The sequence below is a fragment of the Aplosporella prunicola genome, assembly GCF_010093885.1.
Source record: "Aplosporella prunicola CBS 121167 unplaced genomic scaffold K452scaffold_14, whole genome shotgun sequence".
In the NCBI taxonomy this organism is placed as follows: domain Eukaryota; kingdom Fungi; phylum Ascomycota; class Dothideomycetes; order Botryosphaeriales; family Aplosporellaceae; genus Aplosporella; species Aplosporella prunicola.
In genome coordinates, this window is record NW_022983542.1 from 295,242 (window position 1) to 314,667 (window position 19,426).

The following is a 19,426-nucleotide window of genomic DNA, read 5'->3' on the forward strand; positions in this document are numbered from 1 at the left end:
CCGCATCGCTCTCCCGAGCCCCGAGCTCCTCACAAGCTACCTCAGCCAGACCGTCGCCGCAACATCACACCAGCTCGCCGCGACTCCTCTTTCCCACCGCCCGCGTCGCGCGTACTATGCGATTCTTCCCCCGCCATCCCATATAGCGCTCGGCGACACACTGCGCCATGCCTTGGCGCCCGCTCCCGCGGATTGCCTTCGCAATCTGCACTTATCCCTTCCAACCTTCGTCCCCGGCCGACCTTCCGCTCGAAATTGGAGATGAGCTGTACATAATAGAGCAGGGAGGCAAGGATGGGTCGTGGTACAGAGGCTATCTGGTTGCGCCGCCGTCGCTGCTGGCGGGCCTGACTTCGGTCAAGGGCCAAACCTTGGAGGCGCGCGTCTTCTCGGGCATCTTCCCTCGCTGTTGCGTCGAGGTGCGCGAGGTCCTTGGCGAGGGGAAGTCTCACGGCCAGGCGAGTGACCCAAAGGACTACTTTCAGGGACTAGATCTTGGCCAGGGGACCGACCTGGACCACACGGGGAACGGCATCCTCACACCCACCGAGAGCACCGGACGATCGCGAGAAAACACCGGAAACCTCGGTCTGGTACTCGCCCCGAACCAGAAATCTGACAGAAGACAGAGCAAACTGCTACGACATGCCTCCCAACGGACCGCTGGCTCGGAGCACTCCAGAGGGCTCTCGCTTCCGCTCTCGCCTGTATCCGTCATGTCGCGAGACCCGAATGCGCCGAAACCGCCCGCGCCTGTTCCGATGCTGAAAATAGGAGACGAAACCCCTACCTCTATATTGGAGCCATTGGTCGACGAGATTGCTTCTTGCTTGCGTGAATGGCACTCCACGAAACTCCACGAGCTTCTGCTTGCGAGACGTTATGGCACGGTGGATAAAATGACCATGTTGGTGCAGAAGTTGGATTCCGCCCGGAGGCAACTGCTGCACAAGATCTTGACGAAGAAGGAGTTAGAGAGAGTGCGCGAGACAACCGTATGGGACCTCGTTAGCGGTAACAAAATGCTCTCTGGTGAGGTCATTGTGCGAAACCCTTCGCAGAAGGGTCGGATCATGACTTCTGAGGATTCTGCAATCGAGATCACTCGTCTGCAGTCCATGATGAGTTTGCTAGACGAACGTCCTCAACAGCCCATCGACGAGCATATCCTACACCACATCGCGGTTACGGTCAGACATTTCTCAGGAGAAATCAGACAGCCGACAACACTTTGTTTGCATCTTGTTTCTAAGGCCCAAGGATCCGCAGCAACACCATTGTCCGAGGTATTTTCGGTGGACCTGGGTAACCCAGAAGCGGCAGTGGCTGCTGTCGCGGAAGAGAAGATGAAGACTTTGTTCACAGACCTGAGCTCGGTGGACGTAGGAGAAGGGTCTGGTGCCGGTGCAAGTCTTTACCTTGTTTTTAGGGTCCTCACCAATGAGCCAGTACGAACTGCGGCAACACCGATGCCACCAGTTACCCCGTCGCGCGAGGGCACTCCTAGCCCTGGATCTAATGGTCTCCACTCGTCCAACAGCGTCAAGGGCGGGAGGCGGAGCCTTATGTGGGGCCAGAGAGTACGGAAAGCTTCCGATGCTGATGGGAGGGAAGTTTCTAGCAGACAATCTAACGAGCAGCCACCGCCCACGCGCGCAACGACACCCAAGGAAGCACCGAAGGCCATCAAACGCATTATGGGTATCGGAGTACTAAGGGTAGATCCGTTGGTTAGGGGAGAGCAGGAAGCCGAGCAAGAAGTAACGGTTTGGACTTCCAATCTTCCTCTGGATGAGATGGCTGAAGAGTGTGATTGGCATGAATTGATTCCCGAAATCAGCCCCAGCGTCACCGGGAGATACAAGAAATATGCGAACATGAACCGCCTGGCCGTTCATGTCAAGGCTTTTGCGCATGCGGATGCCGAAGCCTTGATCAAGAAGACGCCGACACTCCTCCACAACGTCAATACGAGTAAGAAGATCGGATTTACGGGAGCCCCAACGAAGCCAAGGAGCGACATCTATCTCACGCTCAACGAACCGTTTTTGCCGCGCAATGCCTTGCTTTCTCACCCTAAGAATGGAGCTGTACCTCTCGGAACGAACCAAACCATGGCAAACTTGCAGCTGACGCTGGAAGTACGCAAATCAACTGGCGAACGGATCGAAAACTGCATTTTCCCTTCAGGAAATAGCATCGGCCACACTGCTTGGCGGACCACTGCAGTTGAGAGGGGCGAATACTGGAACCTGACGATTCGACTTGCGATTCCTCCGGAGGACGTGCCTGGATCTCACGTTGTCATGAGCCTAGCGGATGCCCCGGGTTTCCCCTTTGCTCTTTGCTGGATGCCACTTTGGACGGACGAGGCTTTCATCCGGGATGGCGAACATTGCCTTTGCTTGTACAAGTATGACGAGTACACATCAAGCATGATTTCTGGTCGTGGTGCCTACCTGTCGCTCCCGTGGGTCTCGAAGAAAAAGGAGGAATCGGCCGGCGCCATGGCATCATTAAGCCTTCGGACATACCTCTGCAGCACCAAGTACTCCCAGGACCCGAACCTTTTAGCAGTTTTGAAATGGCGCGACCAGGGAGCAAACGAGATCGTGGACACGCTGAAGAGGCTGCTTTTCGTTCCTGAGATTGAAATCGTCAAGCTTTTGAACGAAGTTTTCGACGCTCTTTTCGAGATCCTTGTCGAGTACGCTGGTGGAGATGAAATTGAGGATATGGTCTTCAACGCACTGGTCAACGTCCTTGGCATCGTATACGACCGGAGATTCAACCTGGGTCCTCTCGTGGACCAGTACGCCCAGAACCAGTTCAACTATCCCTTCGTGACAGCATGTCTGATCAGGAGCTTCAATCGTCTTTTGTCTAGCCCTGCAGATCCTGAGACCTCTCGTAAGCTGCGTGCCACGTTTAAGGTCGGAGTACACGTTTTCAAGTTTATTATGAATGCGCGAGAGCAGCAAAAAGAGAAGGAATCTGGCGTTGGTGTCACGAGTCGACAGACGACATTCATGAAAGACCTTCAAAACACTTTCAAGTCACTTGAGGCCCTGATGACAAACCCGGCTCCGATCCTTGTGGGAACCAAAACGCTTCTTGTACAGCATTTCCATACCTGGCTCCCCGAGCTCACGATAGTCTTGACTCCGAAGGAGGTGCTGGACCTGGCAACCAGTTTCGTCGATTCATGCGCGCAGGTTCAGGGCAAGCTCATTCTCTACAAGCTTATCCTGATCATCAACTTCTCTCAAGTCGAGGCGTTCAAAAACGCTGAAACACGACCAACTCTGCTTTCAAAGACGGTCGGTTGGCTTGCGCCTCACTGGGGCAAGACCGCTGCGGTGACTCCGCAATGGAAAGACCAAGTCCGACTGTGCTGCTCCGTCATCGCTTCTCAAGTGAATGACCTTGGCTCGGAAGCTTGCGAATACATTCCCAAGCTTGTGGATTCTTACATGGCGATACAACATACGCCTAGATCTGCAAAGCAGTCTCTATCACTCCTTTTCCCCACCTCCTATCCCTTCCCCACAAAACAAACTACTACCAGCGCCGAGTTCGACGAGGCCCTCACTGAAATCTTGGCCGTGTTGGCTGCCATTACAAACCTCCCTATTACGATCCATCCAGATTTACAAAAGGAAGAGCTTTCGCAGTTCTTGTTCGACACTCTGCAGGTCTACATCTCAAGCCTTGAAGGCGAGGCGTTCCCCAAGTCCTGGCTGAGCGTCAACATTTATCACCACAGAGCGACGATGAAAGCTCTGGAGAAGCTTTGCGGCATACTTATTGACTCTTTCTTGCCACATCCCGACGATGCCGATGACTTCAACACCGAGCTTTGGCGAGCATTTTTCGATGCCCTACTCCGACTTGTTGGCAGTGATGCGCTTGCACTCGAGACTTTCCCCGAGCAGAAGAGACGCGCTGTGTGGAAGATTGCCGGTGATGTGCGTGAGCTCGGTGCCGAGTTGTTGCGGCGCAGCTGGGAAGCCATCGGTTGGGAAACGACCCCCGAAGATCGCAAGCAGTACGGCCTCGAGAAGATGGGCGGTTACCAGGTACAATATGTGCCAGGTCTCGTCGCACCAATCGTTGAGTTGTGCTTGAGTGTGCATCAAGGCTTACGCAGTGTTGCCATCGAGGTTCTGCAGACAATGATTGTCAGCGAATGGACGCTGTCTCAGGATCTTGCTCTGATCCAGGCAGAGATGATCGACTGCCTCGATCGCCTCTTCAAGACAAAGGACCTTACAGAAAGTATCTTGCAAAAGCTCTTTATCAACGAGCTCATTGATCTTTTCGAGCCGATGGCGCAGGATCCAGATGAGCCTCTATTCAGTGCTGTCAAGGATCTTATCAACACTATTGATGAGCTGCTTGATCTGCTAGTAGCAGTCCACAGCAGGGAGGCGACCGGCGAGGTCTTCCATATCATGGACACACTGCATCTTATGGAATTCCTCAAGGACATGCAGAAGGAGGATATTTATATCCGCTATGTCCATCAGCTTGCACAAATCCAGAACGATGCCGGAAACCCAACAGAAGCAGGTCTTGCGTTGCGCCTACACGCAGAGCTGTACGATTGGGACCCGTCCAACATGGTGGTCGCCCTCGACGATCCACCATTCCCGCTGCAGACCGCGTTTGAGCGGAAGGAACAACTTTACTTTGAGATGATCCAGTACTATGAAGACGGTCTTTCATGGAACAACGCTCTAGGTGCTTACACCGAACTTGCTGCGCAATACGAACACAACGTTTTCGACTTTGCGAAGCTCGCACGTACACAACATGCCATGGCAACGGTGTATGAGAGCATCAGCAAGGGCGACCGCCAAAATCCACGTTTCTTCCGTGTCGTTTACAAGGGTTTGGGCTTCCCTGTTGCGCTCCGGGATAAGCAATTTATCTTCGAAGGCTCGTCCACAGATTCGCGTGCGACGTTCATGGACCGCATGCAACAACAGCACCCTTCGGCGCAGATCTCGTCTGGTGCTGGTGGGGATGACGTTGAGGGCCAATACTTGCAGATATACCCGGTGAGCGTACAGAAAGACCTGTTGCACCCGATCTACCAGCGTCCGAAGGTTTCGCAGTCGATTAGAGACTACTACGTCACGTCTAGGCCAACTCAATTCACTATGACCTCGAGGCGCCAGGCTAGCGAGGGCACTCTGAAGGAACAGGTTGTGAAGAGGACGGTCTACACAACCGCAGAAGCCTTCCCCACAATCCTCCGGAGAAGCGAAATAATCGGTGTGGAGGAAGTAACGCTTACCCCGCTGCAAAGCTCGATCGAACGCACTACTCGCAAGACGGCGGAGCTCGCTTCGATGGAAAAGCGTCTCTCTGGTGGAGAAGACTCGGTGGTTCAATCACTGACCGAGGCGCTGATGCTGTCTGTCGATTCCAACTCTCCGACAAGCGTTGCTCAGTATCGGGAACTTCTTCCCAAGCCTCCACCACCAGCTGGGTCGGATATTTTCGATGAGGATGAACAGGAGGCGCCACCTTTACAACCGATAGAAAACGCACTGAAGGTTGCCTTGATGGATCATGCATTGATGGTGAAGAAGTGCCTTGGCTTGGCTATTTTCTCGAGACCCGCGCAACAAGCGACCCTTGCGGATCTTTCAGCACGTAAGTTGATCAAGGAAAAAACAGACGAGAAATCACTGTAAGCTAATAGACATAGGTTTCGAGGTGACTTTCGGGCCCGAACTTGAAGCTCTCAACGCCAGCGGACAGATCCCCTTCATCAAAGCGCAGACCAACTCGTGGCTCAACGGCTCCATTCCCGACCCATCCGCCACTGCCGGTGCGCAAGACCCTCTGCAGCTCCTGAAGTCGGTGTCAAACGACCCGCTCAAAGCCGCTGCCGAAGTCCGAAGCACGCGCATCGAAAAGAACCGACTCAGTCTGACGTTCCTCAAGCGCGGCTCGGTGTCGAACATGAGCGCTATGACGGCCGACATGAAGAAGTCCTCTGCATCCTTGGCCTTGGGTCTTTCAGCCGATGAGGAGGGCAGCAGCGATGCCGATCGTCGTTCCCAAACAAGCCGCAGCCGTAGCAAGGACCCCGGCAGACGTAGGTTGAGCTTCTTACACGCGACCACCACGAACGACTCTGCTAGCTCGGCAAGGAGCATCAGCGTCGAGCGGCCCAAGACGAGCAAGAGCGATGGGCACAGCTCGAACCACGGACAAGGCGTGGCAGACAGAGTCACTGGAAACGTGAAGAAGAGGTTCAGCATGCTGAACATTGGGCGGAAGACGAGCAAAAACTCGTTTGGAGTTGGCGATTCGGTGGCAGAGGAATAATTGCTGCCTCTGACACCGATCGAGATGACGGACATTGATTGGGTAGGAACGATTGTGGAAAGCAGCGTATAGGACAGGGACCTTCGATTCTGCCGTTCTTACATTCAACAGCTTCGACAGCGCTGATTTTCTTTGTCTCGTAGGATCGTTATAATCGGTCTATTTCTCACTTTCATGCCGCAGCGGCATTTCAGTTTTCTTTTTCTCCTTTTTCATTTTCTTTTTTCAAGGTCAGGGCACAGGGTTGGTATTAGGAGGCTTGGAATAGGGGCCTGGCTGGAAAGATCAATGAGCGGTGTTGCGCATCTAAAGCACCCAGGCGGTTGTCTTTTTTTTCTGGAAGAGAAAATCTCTCCACTTCTGCAGTTTCTATGTTTTCTTCCTTCATTTCGGTCGGTCTTTATTTGCGTTCTGCATCAGACCCTTTTTTACCATTCCTGCTTATGTTGTTGGTGGAGGAGGATTGCGGTTATACCCATGCTTTTTCTTGTTCGAAAAGTTCTTGGGAGAAGCGGGTAGAGCAGAAAATACATGAAGTGGCTGTGCCTAATGCCTTGCTTGGTGCTCGTGTGCGTGAGATTATACTGGTATATTCTGTTTCTCGGCTGTACGGTAACGTCCGCCACCGCCAACCGAGATTCACCGTCTAGCGAGACAGGGAACGATACAAGCAGTCCATACCTAGGACTTAGACTTGGAGCTGGGCAAAGAGTACTTTGTAGGGATGAAACGGTCTTAGAGCAGACACATACTCCATATATCTCAATTGAATCTCTTCTTCTTCTCCGTATAAGCATCCTCGTCTCGCAATAGTGAATCTCGCTTTATGGTAACGGACTTTATATTTGCTCACCGGTGAGGTTTCAACTTGCCCTCGATCCAATTGCGCACTATCTTGTTTTAGGAAGTGATCCGCAGACGTGTCACTCCATCGTTATGTAAGTAAGCAGCAAACAAAGCAATAATACTCCGCTTTCCATTCGGCTTTAGCATCCAAGCCGTGAATTCACTACCTACCGAAGAGCCTTAGCCTGAACAGGACATTGACCAGGGCACGCTATTCCAGGCCTATCTTAACGACATCGCATCTCAACACCATGGCCCAACAACATCCGACTTCATCAACAGTCAAGACACGTATCTTGATCATCTCGGACACGCACAATGTGCATCCCGCGACATCCGACAGCGAGGCAAGGAGGCCGTTCAAGCAGCCACTGCCGAAAGCAGACGTGTTGTTGCACTGCGGGGATCTCACGATGCAAGGTCTGCTGCATGAATATGAGACCACCCTAGACATGCTAGCGGGTATCGATGCAGAACTTAAGCTTGTCATAGCCGGGAACCATGATATCAGCCTCGACAAAGAGTTTTACCATGGTCCGAGCAAGTCCGGGACTAGGAGCAATGGCAAAAGAATGCATTTAAAAAACTACGAAGAAGACATGCCCGGCAAAGCGATGGACATATGGACCGGAGCAGCCGCGAAAAAAGCAGGAGTAACGTACCTACAAGAAGGCACGCACGCCTTCACGCTGAGCAACGGAGCCAAATTCACCGTACGCCCCCTGTACCCAGCAAAAATCACGGGACCACACCCACGCAACCACAGCACATAAAGCTAACAGCGCGTCCATCAACCTAGGTCTACGCCTCGCCGTACCAGCCAGAATTCTGCAACTGGGCGTTCCCCTACGAGCGCCACGAAGACCGGTTCAACTCTCGCGAGCACTCAGCCCCCGACGCGCAGAACATCGCGACGACGCCGATGCCCGCGCAGGCCGGGGCCGTCGACATCGTGATGACTCACGGCCCGCCGCTGCGGCGCCTCGACCGCACCGCCTCCGGCCTCGACGTCGGCTGTCCCCATCTGCTGCGCGCGGTGCAGCGCGTTCGGCCGCGCCTGCACTGCTGGGGCCACATCCACGAGGCGTGGGGCGCGGAGCGCGTCACGTGGCCTGTGGATGGGGGTGAGGATGGCGAAAGCCTCCGCGCTGAGAGCGTGCCTGTGGTGTCGGAAGAGGTGCTGCAGGGAAGGGCGGCACGGCTGGATGTGAGCGAGGGTGCGGAGAGGCCCTTGAAAGTCGGCGAGGAGACGGTCATGGTTAATGCCAGTATTATGGATTTGAGCTATGCGCCAGTTAACGCGCCATGGCTAGTTGAGATGGATCTACCCGCTGTTTGATGCACAGCCCCTGCATTAGCGCGCGTGCTATCATGGTGAGCCGAAGTTGCGGGTCATGTAGGTTAGAAGATGTCACCACTTTGAGTTAGGGCTGGGAGGCTGATATCATCAAGCGACTATCGAGGCCACTTTTGACCTTGAGTTCATCATATTCTCCGCTTCTACCCTTTCGTCGAGGCAGTGCTTAACAGTGCCGCCGACTTTTGTGCTAAGAAGAGGTTGTATATATTCAATAGGGCGCCTTTGCATAGGACAGATTGCAGGCGTGGGTCACAAAACCTGTCGAACTATCCAGGGTACAAAGGGTAGGCACTAAGAGTGACCATAATCAATTGGTACCTGGACCTCAATGTTTACAAATCCCAAGAAAATTTTGGTCACTTCGAAGGTATAAGATCGTGCTTTTCTGTTCTCTTTTTCGACCTTCCCTCCAAACCAGAGCAACTCTCAATAGCTCTTTCATACCAACAATCTCCAAATGTGTTTGAGATACATTCCTCTAATTCAATTATGGGAAGCAACATTCAGGCTAGCGATATTTCAAGACGTCGGGCTACCGATGATAGAAAGCAGAGCAAGCCATCTCCCGACACACAGTCCTTGAAACCCGCACCCGGGACCATCTCTAAACCATACATTACTCCAATCCTAAAACCGAATCAAAATCTTTATCCACCGAACCCCCCTATTGTTTGCGGGAACTATCACGCCAAAGGCGTTGACTTTAGCAATAGAGAAAGCAACCAGACTCACATTCAAAGCAACAGCCAAAGCACCCAGCAAAGCGAACCCCCCAACACCGAGCACGGCGACCAAGACCTCGGCAAACCAGCCAGCAAAGCAGACGTAAACCCCATCGACAAGCAACCCAGCACAATCGACGGCGCAGCAAACCCCAAACCCGACCCATACCCCGACTTCGAGATCCCACAACCCACAAGCCAATACACGTCCTACCCCGCTGCCGACCCCAGCCTACCTAGCAACTACTACTATAACGCAGAGTACAACCACGAGCGCGCGCACATGCTCGACCCCTACGCCTACACGCTCGGCTACGCCGCGCACGCCAGCATGGCCGCCGCCACGGCCGCGCCGCCGTACACGCAAACCTACGCTTTCCCCTGGAGGCCAGGCTACGACTTCGGCCCTGAAAGCCTGAATGTTGCGCACGGCGGCGTAGGAAACTACAACGACGTCGACGACTGGCTTGCTGCATACGACGCAAGCCCCACCGCCGCTGCCGCCTCCCGCGCGAACGCAAGCACAACCACAACCACCAACGCAAACGTAAACGCACTCGCAAACGCAGCTACGCCCACACCCTCCCAGCCCAAACCCAAGCCAAAACCGGCCAGAAAGCCCCACGCGCGGCGCGCCAGAACCAGCAAAGCCACCAAAGCAAAGATGGCACGCCGCCGCACCATCAGCCCCAGCGACAGCGGTGCCACGGCAGCAGCAACAAAGACGGGGAAGCCGGGTAGAGAAGAGCCAGGCGTGGACAAAGGACACGAGTGGCTGCGGGCGCGGAAGCTGGGTCGGCAGGCAGAGAGGAGTTCCGGGGGAGTGGAAACCGGGGACTGGATATTTGTTGATGAGGATGAGAAGGCGGAGCGGGAGTGTGATGCTGAGGTTAAGGGGTTTGAGAGGGAGGAGAGCGCGTTGAGGTGGAGGTGGTTTGGGGAATAGGTTGGTTTGGCCTTGGTCTTAGACTTGGGCTTAGGCTTGACCTTCGTGCCCTGCTGGCTGGTGAGGATTGGTAGACTTGTCCTACCTGTGTTTGGCGGAGAGTGTAGGGAGTGTTCACGCACTCCTTACTATGACTCGTAGACCCTTTGCTTCTTTTGCAATTTTGTTTGAGACCTGTTCTAGTACGCTTTATAGAAATTTTAACAATACCCAATATAAAAGCCAATTCAACATGCTTAAACTCACTCTACCTGCAGTCCGCACATGCATGTCAATAATATCGATTGCTAGTCATTATTCATAACCCATCCTACGCTATAAACCCACTCTCCAGCTTTACGACGCAAACGGCCTGACTCTGTACATATCCCTCTCCTCCGGCCTGGGCGCAACCGGATGGTCCACAAACTGCGGATACAAATACCAGGCCAAATCGCGCTCTTCAGGGGGAAGTTGTTTCGCGCTCCAGCCATTGCCCAGCCACGCCATCCTGTTGCACTCAACGCCCTTCTCAAGCCCCTCCTCATCCAGATACTCGTACGTATAGTCTTCCCAGCGCGGGCTCCGCAGCGCCTCGATGCAGTGCAACGTGCTGCCAGGCCAGAGTCCCGTGATCTTGTTGTCGCGGTTGCGGTACCAGCTCTTGCAGTCATCAGTAAAGACCGTGCGAGCAAAGTACGCGTCGGCGTAGGCGCTGAAGTCGCGCACTCGTGCCGGCTGTATGCTCATCGACTTGATGTTCTCCTTTTGCAGCTTGCGGATGCACTTCGTGATGTAGTCGCCCGTGCTCTCGATCATCATCGTCAGGCTGCCGCTGCCAATTGCGCTGTTCGGCCCCAGCATCATGAAGTGGTTGGGGAAATTGTCCGTTGCGAGGCTGAGGTACGACGTCGCGCGCTTCGACCAGTGGTCCACGATCTTGATGCCGTCGCGCCCGATGACGGGGAAGGGTGGCGGCGAGCTGGTGTGGAAGCCTGTGGCGCAGACCAGGACGTCGATCTCGTGCAGGCGGCCGTCGTTGGTGCGCACTCCCTTCTCTTCGATCTTGGAGATCGGCGTCCGGATAAAATCGACGTTTGGCTCGGTGAGCGCTTCAAGGAAGCCGGGACCGGGCGTCAGGCGACGACAGCCTGGCGAGAATGAGGGGAGTATTGCATCGAAGATAGCCGGTTTGGAGGCAAGGCGCGTCCGCATGGTTTCCTCAAAGGCAACTTGTGCGGAGCGTTGCATGTGAGTTCCCCGGAGGGTAACGGCGTGAATGGAGTTGGAGTCTTCTTCTATGGCAAGCCGGAACTTGGCGTAGTAGTCTGGATCCGCAGCAAATTTGGCCTTTTGACCGTCGTTGACTTTTGGAATTGTGAGCATATGCGGGAGCAAGAGTCTGTGATACTTACTAGTGAGATCTGTCATGCCCAACTTATCCCACATCTCTTTTTGGAAAGGGGGCGAGATCCAAGTCTTGCTGCGAATGAAGCACGAAAGCTGCGATCCATCTACTTGCTGCAGCTTGGGGATAATCTGGATAGCGCTGCTTCCAGACCCAATGATTCCTATCTGTTTGTTCTTAAAGTCGAAACTTCTTCTCGTCAGCTCATCACCTTCAGTTACAATCGGACGCCATGGATTAAACTTACTCTTGATTCCATCGTGCGCTGTGCATGATCTCCCCCTTAAAAGTCCTCAGCCCCTCGATTTCTGGCCAGGCAATATCATTAAGGTTTCCTCTTGCGCTGATTAGAACGTCCGCGCTGTCCTCAAACACATCCCCAGTGGTCAAGTTCTCGACTTTGACATGCCACTTTCCCTCACGCTCGTCGTATCGACACTCCCGAATCTGGTGCGACAACTTGGTGAACCGATCTACGGAGTACTTTCTCGCAACGTGATCAAGGTAACCTCGAATTTCATGAGACGGCGAATAGAGCGAAGACCAATTGTGGTTCGGCTCGAAGGAGTATTGGTAGGAGTGCGCTACCATTAACAGTCAGTATGAGATGGTACGCTTTAGGAACAACACTTACATGGAATATCACAAGCAGCGCCCGGGTAGCGGTTTTCGTACCTGCAATACCATCAGCTTGAGGCTCTCAAAAGACTCCTATCTGGGATCTTACCAAGTGCCTCCAAAACCAGCATTCTTCTCGTAGATCACGAGATCGACGTTTTTCAACCGCTCTGGTATCCGAATACCACAGTAGATGCCCGAGTACCCAGCGCCGATCACAATGACTCTCATCTTTCGGTGGTTCTCTACAGGCTCATCATAAAGCTGGAATTCTGGGGCGTGCGAATAACCATTGGTATAGCCGTTAGTGTAACCATTGGTATGGACATTGGTTTTGCCGTTGATATGGCCGTTGGTGAAGCCTTTCAGTTGTCCCTTGAAATCGGCCTCATCGTGAATGGAGTCTCGCTTCTCATTGATGATGATGGCTTCTGGGAGAGACGGCACGGCGGACATGATGAGACAGAAGCACTTGAGCAGAGGGTATCATAAAAACAATGCAGGGAGTGAGTGGTGGGAAAGAGCAGCGCGGCGGTGCAGGACCCAGTGGGGATTGCCAACAGATATATCTCGAGCCGGCCGCATAGTGGAGTGGGCATGACCCACCGTGCGCATCTGCCGACACCAAGACGTCCCGTCCCAGCACCATCCCGGTGGCTTCCAATGGACTTAATTGAGCCGCTCTTTACATCGGGAATGATGGCCGGTAGTCGACAATCGCAGCTGAACAAGTGCCGGTTAGACGCGTTGCCCCGCAGCGCTGAGGTTCCCCACAACGCCTCCGTGTGGGGTTGGGTCGGTAGTTTGTGCAGGGTTGCCACTGTGGAATTGCCGGAACGGGATTCCACGACGTCGATGGAAGTGGGAACGGACTCGTCCCGCATCCCCGTATGACTCGTGAGGACTTCCCCGCCACGCGCCATCTTTCGACTCCCTCTGGGCCGAGGATATAACTAGACATATCCGATAATGTTGGTCAAGGATAGCCCAAGGTCGCGTGGTTTTGCTACAAGGGTGATGTACACCCCAGCAACTTGCTGCGGCATTTCAGGAGCACGCAGCAGCCAATCGAAGACATTTAGTTAGGAGAATGGCAGATAAACCCTGAGCCCCTTCATCTTTTTGTCCAGAGCGCATTCCCTTGGTGCCCCAATACTGATTCCTAAACTCAAAGTCACATGGCGACTCGACATTCCGCCAACTCCGCACTCCGCCCGTCTCATGCCCTATGCAGAACAGAACGCTGCCTGCCTCCCTAGTCCTAACAAAACAAGCCCTTAAATACGCACATAACGCCTCAAAGATTCCCGCGCCGAAGCGCCAGTCGTGCCCCGTGATAGCCTGAACAGCGGTACAAGTACACACGCTGCGAACGTGAGTTTTGGATGCATGCATCTAGAGTAATTCGCTCAACGCTGAAAATTGATAATGGCAACCTACCTACCATCAGCCCTGTGCCCCAAAGTTGCGCTACGGCCTGACTCTGACTATACTCACCTGGTTACCCAATTTGTAGGCCAACTTTTTTCCATCGGCGTCCCAGCGTAATCCATGATCCAGTTCCGTTTCTCTTGTTTCTGGCAATGTTGTGTCCCACTTTTCCTTGTTCTCCTCTCGTGGCATCCAAGTTGCTTTGCTAATCCCTGCATTTGGGTCCCAGAATGTCACCGTGTCCGTCCCCGCCGCCGCCAACAGGTAACCATCCGGACTGAAGGCGATTTCGACCACTGATCCGCTGGTAAACTTTTGCAGAGGTTCGAATGGCTTTTTGGCGTTCCAGAATTGTATGGTCCAGAAGCCAGTATCGGACGAGGTTGCTAGTAAGCGTGGATCTTCTGGGCGGTGCGAAGAGGGATTGGCGAGTGGCTGGAACTCGAGGCCGGTGATGTCTTCGCCCTCCAAACTGTGTGTCCTGACCTCGTCGTCTCCGGACAAAATGAGGCCCAATTGTGGGCGATCACCTGAGCTGCAGGCTATGATGTCGCATACCGGGTCGTAACGCAAATTTTCCCAATGTACAGACGTGGCGTACGACTTTTTGAGCGTCAGTTTGTTATCCGGGTTGATGGAGTAGGTTTCAAGGATTCCATAGCCGGCAACGACGAAGGTAGTATCGCTCATCCACTCCGCCGCGAAGACAGGCTTATCGGTCTGCCGGGTGCAAAGCGGCTCTTGTCTTAGCTCTTTCCACACACTTATACTGGAGTCCGTGTCCGTGCTGGAGACGCTGAGAACGAGATTTGCCGGTGCGTTATATCGCAAGGCGAAGACACTGCCGAGTACCGAAGTGACCAGTCGCGGCTGGAATCCTTTTGCATCTGGGCTCAGGTGGACGATTTTACCCTTGCTCATCTTTTGTCCATTGTCTGCGGTCATGTCTTCCAGAGTTCCAATGACTGCTTCGCCTGGTAAAGTCCATGCTAACGCCGTGATCGTGAAGTTGTTCAACCCGATTTCAAGGTCCTGCGACCTTGGTTCGTTTGCGGCATCCCCTTGCGTAGAGCTGGGGACCATGTACATCCGCAATAACGATTCACCTGCGGTAAGCAATATTTGGGGTTCCGTCGGATTCCACTCTGTATGGATGAGGGTTTTGTCAGGCTCGGTGATTCGTAGAAATGTCGTCTGCGGCCCTAGGTCGGCAAGCTTCTCCGTCTGTAACGCATTGCTTTCCCCTAAACTTAGGGTAGTCACCATCGGCACGTCTTCATCAACCGGCGATTCCGCATCCGACATGACAGTCTCCGACTCGTTGTGCTGGACTAACGCTCCATTGGTATCCACCTCCATGTCTCCATTTACCCGTGGTGCTCCGTGGGGCTTCTTCCTCTTCCGCGCTGGCGTTGAAGCGCCGCCGTCCGTCGTGGCTCCGTTTGCTAGCCCGTTGACATCATTTCTTCTCTCGCGTCGGTCGATGGAAGTTTTCCGGCGATGCGCCTCTCCGTTGTAACGTGCAAAGGGACGTCCGTGGTCATGGCCAAAGACGTACTGACGCGGCTCTGTGCCCTGCAGGAGTTAGACGATGCGCCTGATGGCCGCGCGGAGAAGCATGTACCTTTGAGGCGGAGGCGCGTAGTTCATCGAAACACAAGGCATCCTGCAACATGCGCACCAGCATGTGCGTGTTTACCTTTGACGCGAAGGGAAGCGATTCGGGCTCATCGTACCAGTCGTACTCGAGGTCTTTGGCAGCCTTAGCGAATCCTGTCGCAAGTCAGCAGGTGTGGGAAGCAGCATGGCTGGCGGATTGTTGTCGCGCGGGCACGAGAGGGACGCAGATGAGAACAGCGATGGTCATTGACGCACCCAGGCTCATCTGCACCCAGGCGGCAACAGTGCGCCAGTCACGGCGGCGCAGCGGAAAGCTTCGAGGCGCGGTGGAGCGTACCAGCTTCTTGCAGATACCTCCACACCAGGTAGTTGACAACGTTGGAGGACAAGTGCTCTGTCGTCATTGCGCATGGTGTCGCGCGCGCGCGGTGGGAGATAGATTGGAGATCGGATTGTGGAGCGGAGGTCAGGTCTGTTGCAGTCTTGGCGCCAAAGCTGCCGGCGCCCGGGGAACGAGGGAGGATCCGCGGGCGGAGCAGCCTGAGGCCAGAAACACCACGTCTCAGGGCCCGCGACCCGCGTCCGTCCCAAGGTCCCTTGCCATCCTCCCCCACGCCGCCTCTGTCTCCTTCTTTCTCCCGCCCGGCTGCCCTTTGTCGGCGCGTCAATCATCAAACCCCCCGCTGCGCTTCCCCGGCCGTCATGCGCATCAACGTCCCGCCTCTCACTCGAGGCTTGCTCATCACCATCGTCACCTTCACCCTCCTCAATGCTGTCTTGCGGCCCGGCTACACTGGTTGGATACAGGGCGTTGGCAAGCCCTTCCACACGGTCGGCCAGGGCGCGCCCTACCTGGCCATCATCCCCAGCACTGCGATAGTATACCCCTGGGTCTTTCTGGTGGCAACCACGGTGGAACAGAACATCTTTGGCTTGTTCATCACTGGCCTGACGGTCTTCTATGGCGGGCGCTACCTCGAGCGGGCTTGGAGCTCGGCCGAATTCGCCAAATTCATTCTTTTTGTTTCGATGATACCCAATCTCTTGACTTTCTTGCTTTATGTGGTCGCCTATGCTCTCTCCCACAACGATGAGGCCATGTACGTTGTAGCTCCTAGATCTCCATGTACCAGCTATCTAACCTCTCGGCAGGACGGCAACCGTCTCTGGCGGCATCGCAATTCAAGCCGGCTTCCTCGTCTCTTTCAAGCAGCTAGTCCCTGAACACACCGTTTCCATCTTCAAGGGCGCGATTCGCATGCGCGTCAAGCATTTCCCCGCCATCTTCCTTGTCGCCAACACAATCTCCGGCCTCCTCTTCGGCACGGAAACCGCTATGTTTCTTTCCTGGTTTGGCTTCCTCACGGCATGGACCTACTTGCGCTTCTACCGCAGGAGCCCTTCTCTGTCAGCGACCACCACCGGCGAGGACTCTTTTGTCAAGGGCGACGCATCCGACACTTTCTCGTTTGCGCATTTCTTCCCGGAGCCATTGCAGACGCCAGTGGGATTGTTGGGGGATCAGTTCTACAATGCTCTTGTAGCAGTGAAGATATGCACGCCGTTTTCTACAGAAGACATAGATGCGGGCAATGAACAAGCGATGGCGAGGACAGAGGGTGGGCTTCCCAGCCTTATGAATCCCGCCAGAAGCGGAAGGAGTGGAAGGAGAGAAGAGGCAGAGCGCCGGAGAGCCCTAGCGCTTAAAGTCTTGGACCAGAGGTTGCAAGCTGCAGCTAGGCCCCAACCTGTTTCGGCCGCACCACCATCGGGACCCTCTGTGCTGGGTGAGACAACCTTCGAACCTGAAAAGCACGATGAGATACCCTCGACTACGACAACCCCAAAGTAACTTGAAGGGTTGTGATGGGTTGTTTCTCAGCTACGGTACATCAACGGGCATTGGCGACCGTACGTGCCCACTTGTTACTCTTTCTGCTTCATTTCTTCTTTTTTGTTTTGCTAGCTTTCTATTCGGCGTAAGCGATAATACCATTGCATTGCCGTCGGTGGCGTCATAGACGAAAATCTCACTTCTTTCGTCATCCGCGAATTTTTGCATTATACTTGTTTTTTCACTTGTTCCATTGTTCATCGTCTTTGGCACCAAACAATTCTGGGCTAAACCCGTTGGGACGGATGAAGATTGAGCTCATGAAGATCCCCCTATCAAGGAGATGAGGCATCATTGCCTTACCATACAGAGGACTTTTAGGGGAGCAAAATCTACAAACCGACCATCGCCGGCAGTCACCCTAAGGATAACAGATCCTTCGTTTTGACTGCCATTAGCACGATGTGTAGCTCGCAGGAGCAGATATCATAGCTTGTAAGCACAAATATGCCGTGCTGTGGCTTCGGGAGGAAATCAAAACTGTACTGACAATTGGCATTGCAAGGGGGTTGGCAGAAAGGGATATTGTAAAGAAGAGGTAAGAGGGCCAGGGCTTGGCCAGATCAAATGGGTCCACCTTCAGCGAGTGGTTGTGGCGGTATTCGTACCTATGTAAGAGAAACATTAACTAAGAAGGAAAAAAAGTTCATTCGGAGCCTGTTGAGATAGAATATGTAGCTACATGAATATAGCTTTGGTAGTCTCAGGACAGACTGGTTACTTACTGAGTGCGGGTGTGTTCGTGCAATTGCAACTATTTACAATTTATTCGACTGGGACTTGAGCAGTGTATTTAAACATACTATGGTTGCGGGTGTAGATCTTGTTTTTTATAACTACTCGGCCAGTGTATGTCCTAGAAGTAAGACAGTGTCAAGTCGCTTCGATTTAAGCAATTGCAGATACTGCAACCATGCCTATATACCTCTGTAAGTAGATCAACGCCAACTTTGCAGGCTACTTCTTGGCTAGACCTAAAGCCTAAGCTCATGGCTGGATGAAGCAGTTCAGAAGGACATGTAAATCACAACAAATATCTCCCCTTACAATCGTAGTACATGCAAATAATAACCTGGTTAATTTATGCTGCTATTATGTGCTGTGATTTCAATTATTGCACATGCTCTTTCCCAGCCACTCTGTTTCCATTTACCGCTTTGGCTGTACCGACAGTGCTTTGGTACAGTATATCTAAAGTATATGTCAGAACTTCTTAAAAGCGTCTCAGATATTCGATTTCGACAACTTACAGGCAGGAATAATGATCCAGAAGGCGTTCATGATAACGAAATATCCCCAGAAGTACAGGGCCTCTGGGCGCGAATGCTCTATGCCTCTTTGAAGGTCGACAAAGCTCGTCACATAGTACAAGACATCGCTGTACAAATGCCCTGTCGAAACAAGGGCTTGGAAGGGGAATCTGTACGCTGAGTCGGTGACGATAAACCAAGCTGTAAGGAAGGAAACGGGACCCCAAACGACCTAGTGCATAGCGTATGAGAAAACACGATCTAGTAGATAGTTGGAAAAAAAAAAAAAGAAAAAGAAATACGTAAACATACAACAGTGATACTCTCAATGGTTACAACCAATGGGTCAGCAGCCATGTAGCGTGAATCGGACTTGGCATATTCCTTCCAGAGCTGACCAAAAAAGTCTTGCATCAGGGGCATGCGCGAGCGATTGAGGATGAAATGGCCTTCGAAGAAGCAATGAAGAAAACCCGCTAATAGCAATTTGTTAATCATGTTTATTGTCGTCCACCCTCTTGTAACCCCGCTCATAATCTAGTGGTACCTACAGAGAACAAACCAGAGCACTAGGAACTGATCAATGCCACTGATGGATGGGCGCCATCTCCGTGAGAACAGGAGCGCAAGTCCTAGTATAACAGAGGTCAAAGTTGCAAATCCGAGTAGGAGAGATCCGACGCCGAGAGTGTTCTCGACGTATCCCACCAGTTCGAGGTCTGGCGGGTAAAAAGGATGTTTGACGTCCATTGTGAGATGGTTGTTGATGTTGATCGGGGGACGATCGGGAAAGAGCGTGACGAGGATTGGCGTTGGGGTTGCCGCGGAGCCGCACCGGCCACGTCGTCCAACCCCGCCGTCGCTCCTTCAACCAACCTTCATCCGAACCATCACGGTCTGTGTTGCGAACATGAAAGAGCATTGGAATTTGTTGTTTCTAGAGATTTTCTCTTGTGAAAATCGGTCCCGCTCTAATAAACGCCCCCAAACGCTGATCTACGCGACAT

At 53.3% G+C, this 19,426-nt stretch overlaps 8 protein-coding genes across 8 annotated transcripts; 4 read left to right on the top strand and 4 right to left on the bottom strand.

Annotated features, from left to right (window-relative positions):
- Positions 1 to 167: 167 nt before the first annotated feature.
- Positions 168 to 6,345, top strand: K452DRAFT_298672 (uncharacterized protein; the record flags this gene model as incomplete). The annotated part of the gene is made up of 2 exons (XM_033542139.1): positions 168 to 5,664; positions 5,720 to 6,345. 2 exons carry the CDS (start codon positions 168 to 170, stop codon positions 6,343 to 6,345), a joined length of 6,123 nt encoding a protein of 2,040 aa, XP_033396993.1.
- A 1,004-nt stretch (positions 6,346 to 7,349) lies between these two features.
- Positions 7,350 to 8,966, top strand: K452DRAFT_251073 (uncharacterized protein). Its single transcript, XM_033538196.1, has 2 exons — positions 7,350 to 7,904; positions 7,991 to 8,966. The coding sequence occupies exons 1-2, from the start codon at positions 7,443 to 7,445 to the stop codon at positions 8,528 to 8,530; spliced, it is 1,002 nt and encodes a 333-aa protein (XP_033396994.1). The 5' UTR covers positions 7,350 to 7,442; the 3' UTR covers positions 8,531 to 8,966.
- K452DRAFT_37577 (uncharacterized protein) lies at positions 8,734 to 10,432 on the top strand. Its single transcript, XM_033546584.1, has 2 exons — positions 8,734 to 8,918; positions 9,059 to 10,432. The coding sequence occupies exons 1-2, from the start codon at positions 8,880 to 8,882 to the stop codon at positions 10,217 to 10,219; spliced, it is 1,200 nt and encodes a 399-aa protein (XP_033396995.1). The 5' UTR covers positions 8,734 to 8,879; the 3' UTR covers positions 10,220 to 10,432.
- A 123-nt stretch (positions 10,433 to 10,555) lies between these two features.
- Positions 10,556 to 12,721, bottom strand: K452DRAFT_351423 (uncharacterized protein; the record flags this gene model as incomplete). Its single annotated transcript, XM_033545717.1, has 5 exons — positions 12,334 to 12,721; positions 12,241 to 12,281; positions 11,854 to 12,190; positions 11,614 to 11,798; positions 10,556 to 11,565 (listed from the first exon to the last, which is right to left on the bottom strand). The coding sequence occupies exons 1-5, from the start codon at positions 12,678 to 12,680 to the stop codon at positions 10,556 to 10,558; spliced, it is 1,920 nt and encodes a 639-aa protein (XP_033396996.1). The 5' UTR covers positions 12,681 to 12,721.
- Positions 12,722 to 13,664: 943 nt separating this feature from the next.
- Positions 13,665 to 15,712, bottom strand: K452DRAFT_272001 (uncharacterized protein). The gene is made up of 3 exons (XM_033539064.1): positions 15,613 to 15,712; positions 15,280 to 15,428; positions 13,665 to 15,230 (listed from the first exon to the last, which is right to left on the bottom strand). Exons 1-3 carry the CDS (start codon positions 15,677 to 15,679, stop codon positions 13,695 to 13,697), a joined length of 1,752 nt encoding a protein of 583 aa, XP_033396997.1. The 5' UTR covers positions 15,680 to 15,712; the 3' UTR covers positions 13,665 to 13,694.
- Positions 15,713 to 15,977: 265 nt separating this feature from the next.
- On the top strand, positions 15,978 to 17,127 carry K452DRAFT_228950 (uncharacterized protein; the record flags this gene model as incomplete). Its single annotated transcript, XM_033537006.1, has 2 exons — positions 15,978 to 16,375; positions 16,428 to 17,127. The coding sequence occupies 2 exons, from the start codon at positions 15,978 to 15,980 to the stop codon at positions 17,125 to 17,127; spliced, it is 1,098 nt and encodes a 365-aa protein (XP_033396998.1).
- A 414-nt stretch (positions 17,128 to 17,541) lies between these two features.
- On the bottom strand, positions 17,542 to 17,870 carry K452DRAFT_287992 (uncharacterized protein). The gene has a single exon (XM_033540574.1). It carries the CDS (start codon positions 17,792 to 17,794, stop codon positions 17,564 to 17,566), a length of 231 nt encoding a protein of 76 aa, XP_033396999.1. The 5' UTR covers positions 17,795 to 17,870; the 3' UTR covers positions 17,542 to 17,563.
- Positions 17,871 to 18,371: 501 nt separating this feature from the next.
- On the bottom strand, positions 18,372 to 19,185 carry K452DRAFT_251086 (uncharacterized protein). The gene is made up of 3 exons (XM_033538197.1): positions 18,971 to 19,185; positions 18,732 to 18,895; positions 18,372 to 18,651 (listed from the first exon to the last, which is right to left on the bottom strand). Exons 1-3 carry the CDS (start codon positions 19,167 to 19,169, stop codon positions 18,394 to 18,396), a joined length of 621 nt encoding a protein of 206 aa, XP_033397000.1. The 5' UTR covers positions 19,170 to 19,185; the 3' UTR covers positions 18,372 to 18,393.
- Between the last annotated feature and the right edge of the window lie 241 nt (positions 19,186 to 19,426).

Coding starts and splice junctions, on each gene's coding strand:
- K452DRAFT_251073 (XM_033538196.1), top strand. CDS start 7,443: ATGGCCCAACAACATCCGACTTCATCAACAGTCAAGACACGTATCTTG. Junction 7,905..7,990: donor GCAACGGAGCCAAATTCACC/GTACGCCCCCTG, acceptor CCATCAACCTAG/GTCTACGCCTCGCCGTACCA.
- K452DRAFT_37577 (XM_033546584.1), top strand. CDS start 8,880: ATGTTTACAAATCCCAAGAAAATTTTGGTCACTTCGAAG. Junction 8,919..9,058: donor AAATTTTGGTCACTTCGAAG/GTATAAGATCGT, acceptor AGCAACATTCAG/GCTAGCGATATTTCAAGACG.
- K452DRAFT_272001 (XM_033539064.1), bottom strand. CDS start 15,679: ATGACGACAGAGCACTTGTCCTCCAACGTTGTCAACTACCTGGTGTGG. Junction 15,429..15,612: donor GAGGTATCTGCAAGAAGCTG/GTACGCTCCACC, acceptor GACTTGCGACAG/GATTCGCTAAGGCTGCCAAA. Junction 15,231..15,279: donor TACGCGCCTCCGCCTCAAAG/GTACATGCTTCT, acceptor TAACTCCTGCAG/GGCACAGAGCCGCGTCAGTA.
- K452DRAFT_287992 (XM_033540574.1), bottom strand. CDS start 17,794: ATGTTTCTCTTACATAGGTACGAATACCGCCACAACCACTCGCTGAAG.
- K452DRAFT_251086 (XM_033538197.1), bottom strand. CDS start 19,169: ATGGACGTCAAACATCCTTTTTACCCGCCAGACCTCGAACTGGTGGGA. Junction 18,896..18,970: donor AGTGCTCTGGTTTGTTCTCT/GTAGGTACCACT, acceptor AATTGCTATTAG/CGGGTTTTCTTCATTGCTTC. Junction 18,652..18,731: donor CCATTGAGAGTATCACTGTT/GTATGTTTACGT, acceptor GCTATGCACTAG/GTCGTTTGGGGTCCCGTTTC.